A 16,983-nucleotide genomic window follows, 5' to 3' on the forward strand; every position below is an offset into this window, starting at 1 on the left:
TCTGTGCACATGGATTTGCATATAGATGTCCATGTGCCTCTGTGTGCGCACTGTGTGCGTGCGTGTGCAGGTGGATGTGTGCACGTGTGTATGTGTGGGGCTTGCATGCGTGCCTACAGGTCTGTGGGGGTGTGCACGCCTGCATGCGTGGAGACGCGTGCATGGGTGGCAGTGTGCATGTATGCATGTCTTCGTGTGTTCACAAGCATGAATGTGAGTGTGTGCTTGTGTGTATGTGAGGATGCGGGCGCGCGCGCATGGGGGGCGGTGCGCGCATGGGGGCGGTGCGCGCATGGGGGGCGGTGCGCGTGTGTGCCCTTGTCCGTGGGTGCACGTGCACGTTGCGTTTGTAAAGGTGTGTGTATATCCCTTGTCCCCTGGAACGGAAGCTGCTTTGCCCTGTCGCTACGCTGCCCCCTCGCACTCCTCAGCATTGGATGTAGCGTCCACAGCCCCCTCCTGAGGCTGAGTGTGCGCCCCTCCTCGGGGAGAAGGTAAGCTCCCCGCACACGGAGATCCGCGTCCGCGGTGCTTCTCGCTGCATGCCCAGCCTTTCCGCGGTGCCCGGCGGTGGAGACTCTGCTGAATAAACCCGTGACCATGTGCCTTCCTCTTTACAGGCGGAGACGGACACTCGACCTACGGGAACCCCCAGGGTAATGGATCCGCGCCGCTCCCGTCTGTAATAAAAACACGCTCTTGCGTAGCGCGTGGGCGGGCCAGCAGGGTCTGGACATACTGTCTTAACCCACAGGTTTTCATGGAGCAGCCTGCCTCTGCGGGGTGCTCACCTCCCTGGGGGCTCAGAGAAGGAGGGCGGAGGGTGGGTCTCGGGACTCCAAGGGCAGGGAGGGGCTCGTGGACCTGTCCCGGGGCCGCCGATGGCTCATGTGTGTTTGAGCAAGAGCACGAACGGAAGCCAAGAAGGAGAACGGGAAGGAGGGTGTGGACATTCGGCCCTAGAGAAGCCCCCTAGAAGTCCATGCCCGCCCCAGAGCAGGTCAGACGGGGCAGGGGTGGAGGCCAGGAGGCCCACGCTGGTCACACGTTGGTGGCAGAATGCAGCCTTTCAGCAGTCCCGCCTTCACGTTGAAGATGAATGCGCTCGCCCCGACGCCAAGCTTCTGTGCGTCACAGATGCTCCGCGAGAAGGACGCATGGAAGCGCTCTGCAGCCTCTGCGTCCCGACGCACGTGCACAGCCTCGGGGTTGTGGGGTGTCTGGGCTGGCGTTCGCAGGACAGCCATCCCTACCATTCTCTCGGACACAAGCTGGGGGCTGGAGGGGCCAAGCCCAAGACAAAAATCGAGGTGGCACACATGGGGTTGCGTGGAACGTATGGGGTCCTGCGTCCAGACAGAGGGACAGATGCCAGACCAGGGTGGGGGAGGGAAGTGATGCTTCCTGCAGGCCACAGTAGCCAAGCCAACGTCCCATGGGGGCCACGTATCCATCCCAACAACACACCAGCTGCCTGACCCACTCTGAGAGAAGACACAGGTGGTTCTCGCCAGTAAAAGCAATGATTTCTTCTTTCTCGGGACCGTTGATTTTTGTCATGCAAGGTCCCAGGCAGAGAAACCAAACTGTTGGCAGTTAAGGTTGCCTCCAAGCTGTCAAGGTTAGGTGTGTGCCTGTGTCCAGACCTTTGTGGGCACGTGTGCACTGAATATATTTTGCAAGGGTACAAACATCCTACTTCGAAAAAGGTACAAACCCATCCAATTCAGCAAATCCACGAAAAACAAACTGAAAAAGGTACAAACCCATCCAATTCAACAAATCCACGAGAAACAAATCGAGTGCCTCTTATTTGCAATACTCTGCCTTGAATGTCCTGAACTGGTAAGACGTCATCAATAATCTCGAAATCTTCTGCTTATAGAAGCAGAATCCTTTCCTCGGACTTCTTGTTCTGATTTGCTCTTTATTATTATTATTATTATTATTATTATTATTATTATTATTATTATGTATTTTTTCCCGTGCATGTGAGGGTGGGAAGGGCCCAAGGTGAGATTGTGGGATGATTTACAATGAACGGCTTTCTCGCTGGCCACATGTTTTCTGAGACCCTCTTTGGTTTCTCGATCCCGCAGGAAACATGGTAGCGAAAATCGTGTCTCCTATTGTGTCCGTGCTGGTGGTCACGCTGGTGGGCGCCGCAGCGGGTTTCTGCCAATGCAACAGAAGGAGAAACTGTTTCAGGACAAATGGTAAGTGTTGGGTTGTATAAAAATAGTTCCTGGAGCCTGTTACGGGGCTGGGTTATTTCTGGGGACGTCCCATATAGCGCCTTGCTTAAGGAAGTGGTTTTAAGTTGGGGCCTCATGGGGGGTGCTTTTCCGTTTTTTTCCCCGTATTTTTAAGCAGCTTTGTGATCTGCAAGAGTGGGTGTTAAAACTCACATAGACTGAAACGCTCTCAGCTCGGGGTTGCGATCAGGGGGGCTGATACGGTTTCGATAGATCGTAAGGGACTCGGGAAATGTTTGGGTTGAGGCTGTGATGTTTGTATTCCTCTCCAAAAACAAAAGTATGCAGGGACAGAATTGGAAGGCTTTCTGGTGAATTTGGGCACAGACCCCATGGAAGGGGGTGGTGGGCTGCTGTGGCTTTCTAGTTCAGGATTTTTGGGGGTCCAGTCTCCTGGGTTTTGGAGAATCACGCCTGGTTGGCTACCCTTGGGGGCAGGGGTGATGGGTGCTGCCCGGTGGCCGGCCCTGAGGACCCGTCTGCAGGGAGGGCCCAGACACAAAGAGGGGTTCTATTGCGGAAGCGAGCTGAGGGTGTGTGGAGGTGTGGTCCCCACAGCAAGAACCCACATCGGACTCCATCTGGGCTTTGCAGGGGTGCGTTCACCCACATCTCCTTTGTGTCCCTAAGGAGGGAATCCTGCAGGAACGGTGTTTTAGGTGGGATTGCAAAATCCCAAAACCTGCCCGGGGCCTCCCTCTGCTGGCGGATGGGGAGTACTGACCAAATCCAGACACGGGGGAGCTCGGGTCTACACCGCACCTGGCCCCCCACCCCGCCCCCCCGGAAAGCTTGGGGAAAACCGTGTCTCTGAAACACCCCTCCCATGGCTGGCGGCTTCCGTGGTCATTGCAGACACACCGAGCGTGACTTTGGATTCCGTCTTCGGGCCCGCGGGCATTTCAGAACCCAGCAGTATAGACCTGAATTGGCTTTTTTCCCGGTGCCTGCCGGAATTTTGTGCCCAACCGCCTCACCTCACCTGACTTTCTTTTTGCAGCACCTGGAGTTGTTCTTATTTTGTTCTGTTTTGCTTTTTTTAAATGTGGGTCATGATCTCCCCGTTTATCTGAGACAAAGCCCGCTTTTTTTGTTTGTTTGTTTGGTTGGTTTTGTTTTGTTTCGTTTTCCCTGCCTGGAAGCTCTTTTTGCTTTTTTGGAGGCTAGATAAACATCCCATCTAGTTTTTCAGTTGGTCATTCTTTTTTTAATATTTTATTTGTTTATTTGAGAGAGAGAGCGAGCATGAGCAGGGGGAAGTGCAGAGGGGGAGGGAGAAGCAGGCTCCCCGATGAGCAAGGAGCTCGATGCGGGACTCGATCCCAGGACCCTGAGATCATGACCTGATGCTTCGCCGACTGAGCCCCCCCAGACGTCCCCTCCGTTAGCTATTCTTCAGGGATGAGGTCACCGGGTCCAGCGGAGACCACGTCTGCCTGCCCGTCTGTTAAAGCTATGGTCCTCAGACACCAAGACTGCACACTCGCTGTCATATCATGAGGGGACCCCGCCCCCCAAGGTGGGCAAGACTCATCCTGGGGTTACCTGGTCTTGCCGGCTGCCAAACCTGCAAACCGTCTAACAAGTATGAGCATGGCGGATCCATCTTGGGTTTTGTTTATGACCCGGGGTGCAGGGGAGGGTCTCAGCATTGCAGCGAACTTGGCTCCACGCAGTCACGCTGACGTTGCTCGGCTGTGCGGTTGGGTCCGGGAGGTCACCTGTCAGCTGGAGGACGGCTCACACGCCGTCTTGGCAAGTTGTAGGGGGATGAGTTTGCAGTGTGCAACCTGCGGAACTGGACGGGTGTGGCAGCTCCACTTTGAAGGTGCCACACCTTCTGGACACACACTTCTGGGGATGGGGCCACACACGGGGCAACAGGTGGACTGTTTGAGCATGACGCTTCAGCCTTATTTGGTAAACTGCAAGGAATAAAAGCTCCCTCTTCCGAGATTGTGAAGGTCAATGAAACCACATCTGTAAAAGGGGGTTTGGGCAAATATTAGCTGCGACCAAAAAGATATAGTTGGTCAATTCATCCTAGCTGTGACACATGGTTGCCCATCTTCCCTTCCAGAACCAGCGCACGTATGAGGGTTTCGAGATCCAGCGGTCACTTAGGGAGAAGCTCGGTGTAGACCAGAACCCTGTTCTCTGTTCCTGGGACAATTCCTTTCATTGTCGACGTCATCAGCTGCCCTGACGTGTTTTCTGTTCGGCACAGATGAGCTGCCTCCCAAAGCATCCCCAAATCCGCCGGAGGAGGTGCATTTGTGAGGATAACTGGGCTCCTCCTTGGGTCGAACGAAGATTATTGCCTCATCTGTTGGTTCGATCGCGAATGTGGATAGATGCTGACTGTGTCCTGGGTTCCCAACACGACCTCATGGTGCAGGACGTGCACATGGGTGACCCGTGCGTGTCGCCCCAAAGCACGGGGAGTGTCCCAGGGCACGGGGTCGTGGGTTCGGGTGCTGTCTTCTGCTGGGGTCTCAGGAGCACCACTGGGGGTGGGGGGGTTTCCAGCCCGCTCTGGGGAGAAGCTTGACCCAGGCTGAGTGTTCATCAGGGAGCCAGCGCCCACCGGCCCGGCTGATGTGGAATGTGGGATTCTCACCACTCGGGGTGGCTTCGACCAGCCCTCCATCCCCTGCCCCCAACCTGCAGAGGCTGAGGCTGGGTTTCGGGATTGTCCATGCACGGTCGCTCGAGTGCAAGCCATCTCGGGGGTGGGGGGCCGGGGGAAGCGGCCTGGGATGCTTTTCCTTTTCCTGTGAAATCTTATGATTTCGAGATTTCTGGGAAAATAGGGGACGGCGATCACGATGTGTGACTCTTGACTGTTCTCGTATTAGTTTCCATCTGACGCTCTCTAGGTTTCTGTTCTTTAGGCAATGCCATCCTTTTTCTTAGTTTATATATATTTTTTTAGACCCATAGTAGAGAACCTTAAAAAACGCTCAAGCATCTGAAATGCATACTAGCTATTTGCTTCTGTGTTAGTAAGATTTTAGCGGGGAGGGAAAAAGACAGTTTGGGCTTATTGGCACAGTTTCATCCAACTTAGGTACATGCTTATAGGACTTTTGGGCTTTGCCCTAAATATCAAAATAGAGACAATTTTTGCCATCTGCAGCTGATGGAGAGGACCCAGAAAAGTCCTAAATATGCATGCTTTGTGTTCACCATCATGGATTGGGAGCTAGGTCTACAAAGAGGGGGGCGCCGAAAGCAGAAAGCCCTAAAGAGAGCTTCCCAAATGCAAAAGGGAACTTGCAGCTAAGATGGTGGTGTCTCATGTCAGGGATTCATGTATGATTTGAGCCATTTCAAGACAGCAGCCCGCAATTCCTGTTGGGACGGGGATGTCCTAGCACGCTTCTCAACTGTCTGCACCCAGGGACGAAGCCGCATGGTTGCCGCACGTTTTGTGTATGTGAGTTTCTTTTGACACTGGTTGAAAGCGTGTGTGAAGGTCTGTGCACGTGCAAATGCATGGACACACGCATTTGCACCTTCACGTACAGACCTAGATGCAATGGAAGCATTTATAAAGACATCTATCCGTCTGTTTTGGTTTTTTCCTGTACCTGTCATACATAAATTTTCATCATTTTAAATAAATGTAAGGGGCGCCTGGGTGGCTCAGTCGGTTAAGCGTCTGCCTTCGGCTCAGGTCATGGTCCCAGGGTCCTGGGATCGAGTCCCACATCGGGCTCCCTGCTCAGCGGGGAGTCCGCTTCTCCCTCTCCCACTCCCCCTGCTTGTGTTCCCTCTCTCACTGTGTCTCTCTCTGTCAAATAAATAAATAAAATATTTTTAAAAATAAATAAATAAATGTAAAAGAAGAAAGAAAAATACCGCGGTTGGCTTGCCATGTTCTTGCTTTCTGTAATCCCCACCTACAAGGAGGAGGCAGCATGCCGCAGTAGGTCCACGATTCAGGAAGCTATCTACGCAGCTTAGCGTCATCGGATAAATGCAGTCCTGGGCGGGGCAGGGTACCCGTTGGGGGTGTGTCTGCCTGTGGCAGGTGTCTGCTCCATTCCAAGGGTCACGGCAGGAGTTTGGGGAGCACATGGGCACCTGTCACCTTGCCGAGGGAGACGAGTTGTCATCGGTGCCATCTGGAATTCGATGGATGGTGAACACTTAAACGTAGTTACAAAATTAAGGGATGAAAATCACCCCCGTGGGGGGCATCAGGGGGCTCAGTGAAGTGTCTGCTTTCGGCTCAGGTCATGATCCCAGGGTCCTGGGATCGAGTCCTGCGTGGGGCTCCATGCTCAGCAGGGAGCCTGCTTCTCCCTCTGCCCCTGCTTGTGCTCTCTCTGGGTCAAATAAATAAACTAAATCTTAAAAGAAAAGAAAATCACCCAAGTGACAAGCGGAAACTGGCTAATGTTCAACCCAGTTAGAATAAGAATCTTTGGGGGCGCCTGGGTGGCTCAGATGGTTAAGCGACTGCCTTTGGCTCAGGTCATGATCCTGGAGTCCCGGGATCGAGTCCCACATCGGGCTCCCTGCTCGGCACGGGGGTCTGCTTCTCCCTCTGACCCTCCTCCCTCTCATGCTCTCTGTCTCTCATTCTCTCTCTCTCAAATAAATAAATAAAATCTTTAAAAAAAAAGAATAAAAATCTTTGAATCATGAGTACTTGGAGGCATATCTTTTTTGGGGTGGGTGGGGATTATATAGCAGAAGCATTTTATTGATTGATTGACTGGTTGATGCCTAAAGTGTGCTTGACCCAGAGTGTTACATGAGGTTCAGGTGGGGGGCATATGTCCTTCAGGAACTCCCCCCACATCCCGCCCCACCCCCAGGGCCACCAGGATGGCATGCTTCCCTGCTAAAAAGAGGAGAAAAGTCACAATTAGCTGCATTCTGCATGCCCATGAAGGAAGGAAAGGATGGTATTGACCGTATTGTGTAAAAAGCAACACTCCCAGTTCTTCCTGGGAGCTCGAGTTGGTGCCTGGGGGTCCGGGCCTGGAGGAGCATCTTCACGCTGGAATGGAGCGAAGCCCCGGAATCGAATTTTAGGCAGGTCTAGAGAAGGGTGACCACCACGGGAGCTATACTTGTATTTCCATTTTCCTGCACGCCCTTGGAAAGAACTTCTGCTCCCCTCCCCAACCACATATCCATGGCGAAGTGCAATGCTTTCCAGTGGGGGGCGGGGGGGGGGAAGTGTGGTCATGCTGATTGCCGTGTGACTTGTAGAGTGGGAAGAAGAAATCACACGCACACGCACACACACGGACACACAAATACCCAAGTTAATATATTCCAGTTGTAGCCTGCAGCAGTTACAATGTGACCTTATTTGGAAGTAGAGTCTGCAGCGGTCATGAGCTGAGGTCATCCCGGAGGACGGTGGGCCTTTTCCCAGGAACCGGGAGGAGAGCCTACCTTCCACCCAATGCGCCTACGGTGGAGGTCGCCAGGTGTCCCCTCTGCACGGCTTCCTGGAGACCCACCATGCACAGGAGCCCAGCGACGCCCATGGCAGGATGCCTGCTCTGGGTTTAAAAATGGACCAAGCCTGTGGCCGGGGACCGGGGAGGCTCGCCTGCGTCTTACTGCCATCTGCCCTGCTTTCTGAGCACAAACTCGGAGTAGCAAGGGTCCCACGAGGCAGGCGGGTGTGTGGGGCAGGGGTGGGTCACGATGGAAGTGTGTGTTGGGACACAAGGCAGCTGCTGGGACATCCTAAACCTTCTGTTTTGGACATCTCTGCGGTTCCCTCCCACTCCCCATTCCCTCTGGGTCTTGTGCATCCTTCCCCACCGTCTCCTGCCCCATCCCTACCTCCTCCAGCAACCAGAGCAGAACTTGGGGTTTGAGCATGGATCACGAGGCCCGCATTGGCCCCCAGGCTCAGTTTTCTGATCCCAGGGGCTCAGGGGGTTGCTGGAGGATGTGCATCCCTCACAGTTTCCCCAGGGAGCTGCTAATGCTGTCTGCTCAGGGCTGACCCAGGGCTGGCGAGTGCGTGGGAGGCTCAGGGGCTGGGGAGGGGGCGATGCTTGCTTCTTGCAACCCCATCATGCACCTGGTGTTGTTTCCTGTTCTGCTGAGAGCTGTTAGAACGCCGGCAGGCATTCCAACTCCACCTTTTGGAGACGTATGGGGTTGACAGGATACAGAATGGTTGGGGAGGAGGTAGAGACCAGGGATGCACTCTGGACCCTACCATGAGCAGGACGTCCCACCCCAGCAAGGATTTGAAGCCTTTGAGAAGCAAGACCCCAGCAGGGAGCCGGCATGACCTGACTTTTGCTCCTGGTAATTCGCCCAGATGCCCATGATGTGCATGTGCATCGGAGCCAGAGGCTTGTGTTCCACTTGGAGAGAGATGTGCCTGCCCCGTGGCAGTGGGAGAGGCGGGAGGCTGCCCTCTGCACAGCTGACCAGCCACCAGACGCTCCATCGAGCATGCACACCCCCGATGGTGCCCACTGCATTTCTGTCTTCATCATTCCACACAGAGACCCCTGAGACATATGTCGAGGAAGCTGTGGGGGTGGCTGGGGAAGGGAGAACACCCCCATTTCTTCAGGGCCTGGCAGAGGGTTCTGTTTGGCTCAGCCCCAAGCTGGCCTCTGCACCCAGAAGGCTCTCTTGCTACAAGACAGAGTTTCTGAGTGAGGGGCAATGTCTGGAGACATTTTCAGTTGTTACAGCTGGATGTGGGGGTGCTCCTGGCACCTGGTGGGTGGAAACCAGGGATGCTGCTTGAGATCTCACAGTGCACAGGACGTCCCAGCTCAAAGAATGGTCCAGCCCCAGATGTCAGTCCTGCTGATGCCAAGAAACCCTGCTTTAGCACTAGAGACTCCATCCATCCATCCATCCATCCATCCATCCATCCATCCATCCCTTCATCCATCCTTCCTTCCATCCATCCATCCATCCATCCATCCATCCATCATCCATCCCTTCATCCATCCATCCATCCATCCCTTCATCCATCCATCCAACCATCCAAACAACCATCCATCCCTTCATCCATCCATCCATCCAAACATCCATCCATCCATCCATCCATCCATCCATCCATCCATCCATCCAAACATCCATCCATCCATCCATCCACCCACCCATCCATCCATCCATCATAACTATCTATCTATCTATCTATCTATCTATCTATCTATCTATCTATCTATCTATCTATCATCTATCTATCATCTATCTATCATCTATCTATCTAATCTATCATCCATCCATCCATCCATCCATCCATCACAGTAGCTAGCACCCCAGGGGTGATTCTGCCCCTCAGGGGACCATTGGCAATGTCTGGAGTTGTTTCTGGTTGTCACACTGAGGGAGGGAACAGCATGCTCCTGGCATGTGGTAGGTGGAGACCAGGGACAGTGCTCCACACCCTACAGAGTACACGGGACATCCCACCTCAGATAGTGACCTGCCCCACATGTTACTAGTGCCAGGTCGAAATCCTGCTGCTGGGCAACTTCTAACCCATGGAAAGGGGACAATTTGGGAACCTCACTGCCCTATGTAGTAAAGGAGACAGGAGCTGTCTGGGACATTCGGAAATAGATCTCTGATTGTTGGAGGTCTGTCCCAGGACCCATTCCTCAGAGGAGGGCCTTTGCACACAGCACTCCACAGTTTGCTCACTTGAGGCCAGACTGAGGCCAAACAGAATGAGCTGTGGCATGGATGTGCGGGGACACTTGGCAAATATTGGAGCCAACGGCAAGACCAGCGGAGGCCAGGGAACCTCCACCTTCCCCTGGAAGCGAGGGGGTTTTGGGGGGCTGCGCAGGACTCACGTGAGACCTGCCCCTTCCCCCGCCTGTCCAGCTTCATGTGAACATTTCTCCCCTTCCAGGCTGGCGGGCTGGGGATAGGACACAGGGGTGCTGACTCCAGAGGGGGCTCTCCCCAGATATTTCTCAGATCCTGATGCTCCCACCGCTAGGTCAGAGGCTGCGGGGATGTTGAGGAACCTTCTAGAGGCTCCATAAGCCCTGCAGATACCTGCGCAGACCCCAAAAGGAGTCAAGCACATGCACACAGCCTGTGGTGGGGACAGAAAGCTCCATGCGCCTTTCCTGTTGGGACAGACCAGCGATACCTTGATGGCTCAGCAGGTGTGGATTCTGGAGACCGCTAGGGTAGAAACGGTCAGCGTGATGAGGCAGGCGGGCGCTACACCGTGGTTTCCAGAGGGTGCTTCCCAGTGCCTGCACCTGCTTGCAATTCCTTAACAGGTCTGGGCCTGTCTGTGGGGTGGAGTGTGTGGGGTGGAAAAACCCTACCAGTATTTGTCCCCCAAGGCTGATGGTTATTGATCGAGGGTGCTGTCTCTATGGACAGGTGCTTCTAGAACCCGGGGCCCTTCCCTTCTCTGTCTCCGTCCCTTCTTTTCCCAGGCCAGTGAGCCCCGGTGGCTTTGGAGCATGCCAAGCCCCCATTCCCCATGGGGTCGCGAGTGGGTGACTTGTCCCAATGGGGAACCAGATGAAATCCAGCAAAGGCCTGCTCTGGGGAAGCTGAGATGCTGGGATGATAGTAATAATAATATCAGGATAATAATTATATCGCTTGGCAATATCCGTCTGATTGTTAATGAGGTTTAGCATGGGCGATGTCCTCTTGGACCTTTTTCTCTCATTTCTGGAGGCTCAGTTGTGCCAGTTCCCAAGTGTGGGATGTGGAACCCTAGGTGGGGGTTCCCTGACACCCCGACGTCTGTGGGGGTTGGGAGGAGCAATTTTCATAATAGCACAAAGACCTTGTTCATCTTTTTAAACTACGTTGGTATGTGTACTGATGGTGTAGACATGATGTGGGGTGAACCTGTGGGGCAGGTGGCTGGGTGACCCCCTCTGGGACTCCTCTCTCCTCCTCCCCCACCCCAGGTGATTTTACAGGGCAGCAAGCCCAGCTGTTCCGTTCCTTAGCAATGGCACGTCAACTCCCCCCTGCAGATGTATGTCCCCTGGACACCTCAGCTGGCAGGACGATGACAACCTGCCGGACCAAGGAGGGCCACAGACAATGAAGAGTTCCGGAAATAGTTGCCTGGTGTTTCTGATCACCGGTCCTTGTGCTCTCCTGTGGCCCCAGCCAAGAGTTTTCTCCTCCCCCAGGAGTTCCTGGCCCATCTGGCAGACGCTTCTTTCCCTCTATGAGTCTCCTTGGCTCACATGTCTCCTGTCCCAACACCAACTCCTGCCCCACATTCTTCTCATGAGCCTTCAAGCTGTGTGTCCAACATGTTTAGCTCTCCAGGGCCGCATCCCTGGGTATCCGCTGCCCCTATGCCCCCCCCCCCTTTCTCTGTACATTCAACTGGACTCATGCAATAGCGGGAGGGTTCAAACCAGGGGCTCCTGGGTCCGCACATGAGCCACATGCCTCCCTGTCCTGCCCAGTTCTGGACGATTGACTTGAACTACTTCCTAAATTTCACTTGTGCGCACCTCCATCCATTCAAGGATGCACGCATTCACTCATCCCCTCGTTCATACATTTAATTCGTTCACTCGTGCACACATTCATTCATTCATGAATACTTGCATTCACTCATTCCCTTGTGCATACATTTGATTAACTCATGCACTCGTGCACAATTCATTCATTCATGAATACACGCATTCACTCATTCCCTTGTTCGTACATTTGATTCATTCATTCACTCCTGCGCATACTACTCATTCATGGATATGGCCCTTCACGCACTCATCCAATTACGCATACATGAACTCACTCATTCATGCCCTGAGCCCAGTCATTCACTCATTCCTAGATCCCCTCCTTCATTCACGCACGCATGCATTCAGTTATTCCTGTCCGTACTCACTCACGCCCTGGTGCGCGCATATCCTCACTCACGCCTTCGCTCGTGGGTACACTCTTGCATTCATGCGTGCCGCCCGTCACTAACATCCAAGCCCGGAGCGCGTGGACGGCACCCACCCGCTCCCTGCTTCCTGCGGGCCCGCACCGCCGCACTCCTGCATGCGCACGCGCGCCCTCACTCACGCACACACTCCCTGGTGCATCCGCCCGTGCGCGCATGGATTCAGCTGCTGAGGCGCCAAGTCTCCACTTACCTGGTGATGCTCTCCCGCGTCCGTGCGTGCGCCCAAGCTCCACTCCTTCCTTCGCCCACCCCCGAATTCAGTAAGATCGCGTGTGCAGCTGTCCCGGCGGGGAGGTTTCCAAGCGTGGCCTCTCCAGGGCGGCCGGCTGGCCTTGGGCCCAGGCCGCCGGGCCACTGCAAACATTGACTCTGGAGCGGGCTGGGTGAAGGTTAAATGTCCAAACCCGAAACCACGGGCTCCCGGATTCCGCGGGGAGGGGGCCGCGGGGGGGCAGGGGCGGGGCGCGGGAGCAGAGGGCGGCCGCGGCCCCTCTGCGGCTCTCTCCCCGGGCACTGGGACGGCGGCAGGCGGCGCGCCGGCGAGGCGGGCTGGGGCCGCAGCTCCGCGGTGGGGGACCAGCGCCCGGAGGCCGAGCGGGGTGGGGCCGGGCTTCCGGCGAGCGGCCAATCGCGGGGCGCGGGCCGCGAGGCCCTCCCAGCGCGGGCGGGGCCAGAAGCCGCCCGAGCGCGCCGGAGGTGTGGGGCGCGAGGGGTTGCGGGGGCTGGGGAGTGGTCTGCGGAGGGTGGCGCGGGGCTGCCTGAGCGCCCCGAAGGTGCGGGGGGCGCCGGCTGGGCCGGAGCGCGAGGGAGGCGCGGGGCGGCGGGCGTGGGGAGGGCTGGCGCTGCGGGAGCGCGCAGGAGGTGCGGGGGCTTGGGGGCCGCTTGGGCGTGCCGGGAACCCGGGGGGCGCGGGGCTGCCAGAGAGCCGAGGGACGAGGTGTGCAGCGTGGGGCGCGCAGTGGGGTCCTCGCGAGAAAGGAGGTGACGGGGGCGCGAGCCCGGGGTGCGGCCGGGGCGTCCAGGAGCGCGGAGGAGGGGCGGGGCGCAGCCGGGCCGCAGATCACTGGGGAGCGGCCGAGGAGTCCAGGGGTCGCCGGGCGGGAGTACAGGACCCACCGGAGCCAGGAAGAAGTGCCTGGCGCGCTGGGGACGCTTCTGACTCCCGGGCGGGCAAGGGCCTGAGGGTGTCCCAGAACGGGGAGTATAAGCGGGGCGCAGAGGGGTCGCAGGTGACTCCGGGGCGAGGACGGGGGGTCGAGGGGAGCCTGGCTGGAGGACAGAGGCTGCCCACGAGCGCGGAGGATGAGGTGCAGGGCATGGGAGTCGTGGGGGTGGCGTCGGTTCAGCGGGGCCCAGGTGACGCGGGGCCGGGTAGGGGGGCGCTGGGCTGGGGCTGCAGCTATTACGGGGTGTCTGGAATGCCGAGCTGTCGCCTGCAGGCCTGGAAATCTGCGAGGGTCCCCTGGAGACGAAGCCTCTGCTAGGCCCTGCTCAGGGCGGCAGAGTCCACCCACCACGCCCAAGAGAACCCAGGCGCAAGTCGGCACCACGGCGCCCAAACCATGCCGGGTAAGTCCGTGACCGCTTTCGGCCCAGCCTCCCTGTTCCTTCTGGGACCTGTGAGATCGATCTGTTCTGGGGAGAATCCCCCCCCCCCTTTGCCGGCACAATCACCCCCAAGCCCCTGGCCTCCCCAAAGCCTCCCCAGCGTATCCCTGCGTTTGCAGAGCCTGGCGCTGCCGGGTTGCAGATGGAGATGGGGTGAGTCTCACCCGCTGGGAGGGGTCCATATATCGCCTGATCAGGGGGCCTCGAGATTCCTGAATTTCCCTTCTGTAAAAGGCAGCCCTAGGAGTTTAGATGTGCTAGTTTCTTGGGCAGTTCTCACCCACTGGTAGACAGATAGGAAGTTCGTGCCCCTAAAACTTTAGGAACACAGTGCCTTTGGAGGTTCCCAAGTTCAGACCACGGGGTGTACTCCTTTATTCCAATAAAGATTGGGGTAATCCCCCCAGCAGGGCAGTGGGCTTGGGATGGCCACATGGCTGGGGTTTAGGGCAAGACCTGGCCCGCGAGGGTCAGATTCAGTCCTGCACACCTGCCCTTCAGGGGGGTTGGGCACATCGGATGTGGGCAGTTCAGAGGGCTAGAAATTAGATAATGGGACTGTGGCCTTAACGCATAAGAGAGATGCCTGTCCTGTTTTTATCATGAAGACACCCCATCTTGCACCAGACCAGACCTGATCATCCATGAGCGCATTTTTTTTTTTTTTTTAAAACGACAGGTTACTTTGTATTTGGAGGAGCAATTTGGTAAAATCACAGAGGAGCTTCCATGCTGTTTTTCTCCTGCGTGGCCTCGGAAAGGAAAATGGTTGAGGCGGGGTTTCCTGTGGTTCCCGCTGTAGGACTCTGTCTCGAGGAGAAGCAGAACGGTTTCTCTGTTCCAGGGAGCAGTGTGCAACTCTCCACAGTAAAAACCACTCTCCCCCCAAAGCCACTAGGGCCCATATAATGGCAGCATTCAATGAGCAACCTTTGGATGCATCTCCCCCATCAGCCCTGGAATGTGCTCGAAGACCCGAAGTGGGTATTTGGCATGTTTTTGGGGAACAAAAACCACCTTTGAGTAAAAGAGGAGGGGCCGAGGAGGAAGCTAGCCATGTTATTTCCGGGGGATGGGTGGTGGGCAGATAAGAAAGAAGATGGGTCCAGTGGAGGACACACAAGGAGTAGAAACGGATAAAAATGAACCTTTCTCCCAGATTCATTACAAAACTCTCAGCCACCATGTTCTTCGGGCTGAACTTGATGTTGTGAGAATATTTATTTTTTCTTAAACCCGTGGTTGGAGTACAGCCACACATGTTCTGTTTCCCCGCTCTGTGGTAATGCCTAAAGTCCCCACCCTGGCGCCATGTGGGGTGGCAACTGACTCTAAATGCAGTGTCCTTGGATGGTTGTGGACATTCCTTGATACAGCGAGACTTGGTCATTGTTAGCTTCTTAAAAGCAAGGCAGTGTGGCCTCTGAAGACCCGTTAATGAGTTTTCATCCTCGTTACCTTAAAATCCACTGGTCTGCCTTTGCACCTCTGATGGTGCTCTTCTCTGTGAGTGATCTTGCAACATGGTGCACGGGGCCCTGGTGGCCAGCCTTCAGACGTGCCCGTCTTTCTCGCAGAGCGTGAGTTTGCGTGTTGGGGTTGCTGGAGAGAGGGGGTTGCTCTCCGGGGGTGCTGTGGTGTCATCCTGTTGATAGGACCACGAATCCCTCCATCCTAAGCAAGGGCGGAGTCTACCCGCTCTCTGGACCCAGCACTATCTCCATCCATCCTGCAAATCAGGAAGCTTCTGGACAAATAGCTTGTCCTCAGTGCGTCACTGGGGGTCCCCAAAGCCCTCCCAGGTAATGTGCTCCCCTCCACGGACCGTGGAGCAGCTCTGCTCCCAGGACCTCCCGGCTTCCCCCTCCCTCACCCGTGACTTGTTTCTCACGTGAAAGCAGCTGATGTGTTCAAACCAAGTAGGTCTGAAACATGAGATGGTTGGAAATCTAATTGTTCTGGTGTCTGGTTTGATAACTCTCTGGGGAAGGAGACGCATATTTATCAACCATGCTGAGTCAAAACAGACCCTGGCAATTGGATAACAGTTTCCTTAGAGATCATTGAGAGGATAAAGGAGTAGGAATAATCTAGTTGGATATTTTTCACGCCTTTGTGTTAACTTCCATTTAGAAGGAATTTGATGTTCTTTTGGAATATCCAACTAAGCTCTGTTGTGAATTTTCTTTTTCTTTGAGGAGGATCCAATTTAAATTGTTTACATATGAAATATATAGCCAGTTACAATGATGGAAATGTAGCTTCGTAGAAAAAGATAGTTTCTCAGCCTGAAAAGGGCAGTTGCATATAAAATTAAACCTGATAGGGTCACCAGCTGATTGCTCTGCTTCTTTTCCCCAGGGTGGGTATGGCATTACCTGGTCTGCTTCCTGAGTTTAATGCCCCAGTTTATTAGGGTGCTAAACAAATCCCACAGATGGGGTGCCTTAAAGAACATATATTTATTCCTCCCAGTCCTAGAGGCTGGGAGTCAGCTCCAGGCGGAGCCAAGGCTGGTGCCTCCTGAGGTGTCTCTCCTTGGTGTGTAAACTCTGTGTTCTCCCTGTATCCTCACGTGGTCATCCCTCTGTCCGTGTCTGTGTCCTCATCCCCTCTTCCTGTGAGGATCCCAGTCTTAGGGGATCAGGGCCCACCCCAATATTTTACCTGAATCCCGTCTTTCAAGACCCCATCTCCAAATATATCCGCATTCTGAGGTGCTGGGAGTGAGGACGTCCTACGAGTTTGGCCGGGGGACAGGGGGGACATATTTCAGCTCATAATACCCACTGATTAAAACGGTTACATTTATGTCCTTATAAAAATGCAGCAAAACCAGTGTATGCAGTTACCAGTTTGGGTGACTTTGCTGTTTGTATTATATTCCATCCTGTACCTTCCCTCAGGCAAATGCAGCTGCACCTTCCTCTTGTCTGGACAGCCATCCCGTCGCAGGGTGGTCTGTTCTGGACATGGGACTCTCTCATCACCCTGATGCCTTTGGAGGATCCCAGTCTTTGTGCCCATGTCTCAGACATGTCCATGGGGGGTGTCTCCTGCCCCTAAACATCTTGTAGATATAGGTAGATAGATATACGATAGATATAATGGATAGATGGATAGAAAGATATGGATAGATGGATGGATGGATGGATACTATGGGTGGATAGATAGATGATAGATATGATGGATGATAGATATGATGGATAG

At 54.9% G+C, this 16,983-nt stretch overlaps 1 protein-coding gene and 2 long non-coding RNA genes across 4 annotated transcripts in view; 1 reads left to right on the forward strand and 2 right to left on the reverse strand.

The window, feature by feature from the left end:
• Nucleotides 1-5,732, forward strand: part of XG (Xg glycoprotein (Xg blood group)) — a 34,151-nt gene extending 28,419 nt beyond the window's left edge. For both annotated transcript variants that reach the window (XM_035029658.1, XM_035029657.1), the window contains 3 exons: nucleotides 621-656; nucleotides 2,100-2,216; nucleotides 4,336-5,732. In XM_035029658.1, coding sequence (XP_034885549.1) covers nucleotides 621-656; nucleotides 2,100-2,216; nucleotides 4,336-4,352 — 170 coding nt within the window. In that variant the 3' untranslated portion in view covers nucleotides 4,353-5,732. The remainder of the gene's footprint in view (nucleotides 1-620; nucleotides 657-2,099; nucleotides 2,217-4,335) is intronic.
• LOC118026679 lies at nucleotides 1,928-6,667 on the reverse strand. The gene is made up of 2 exons (XR_004683648.1): nucleotides 6,120-6,667; nucleotides 1,928-2,175 (listed from the first exon to the last, which is right to left on the reverse strand). It is a non-coding gene; the product is annotated as an uncharacterized LOC118026679 (long non-coding RNA).
• An 865-nt stretch (nucleotides 6,668-7,532) lies between these two features.
• On the reverse strand, nucleotides 7,533-12,719 carry LOC118026678. The gene is made up of 2 exons (XR_004683647.1): nucleotides 12,356-12,719; nucleotides 7,533-9,062 (listed from the first exon to the last, which is right to left on the reverse strand). It is a non-coding gene; the product is annotated as an uncharacterized LOC118026678 (long non-coding RNA).
• Between the last annotated feature and the right edge of the window lie 4,264 nt (nucleotides 12,720-16,983).

Source organism: Mirounga leonina, unplaced genomic scaffold (genome assembly GCF_011800145.1).
Source record: "Mirounga leonina isolate KUSES-001 unplaced genomic scaffold, KU_Mleo_1.0 Mir_268, whole genome shotgun sequence".
Taxonomy (NCBI): Eukaryota; Metazoa; Chordata; class Mammalia; order Carnivora; family Phocidae; genus Mirounga; species Mirounga leonina.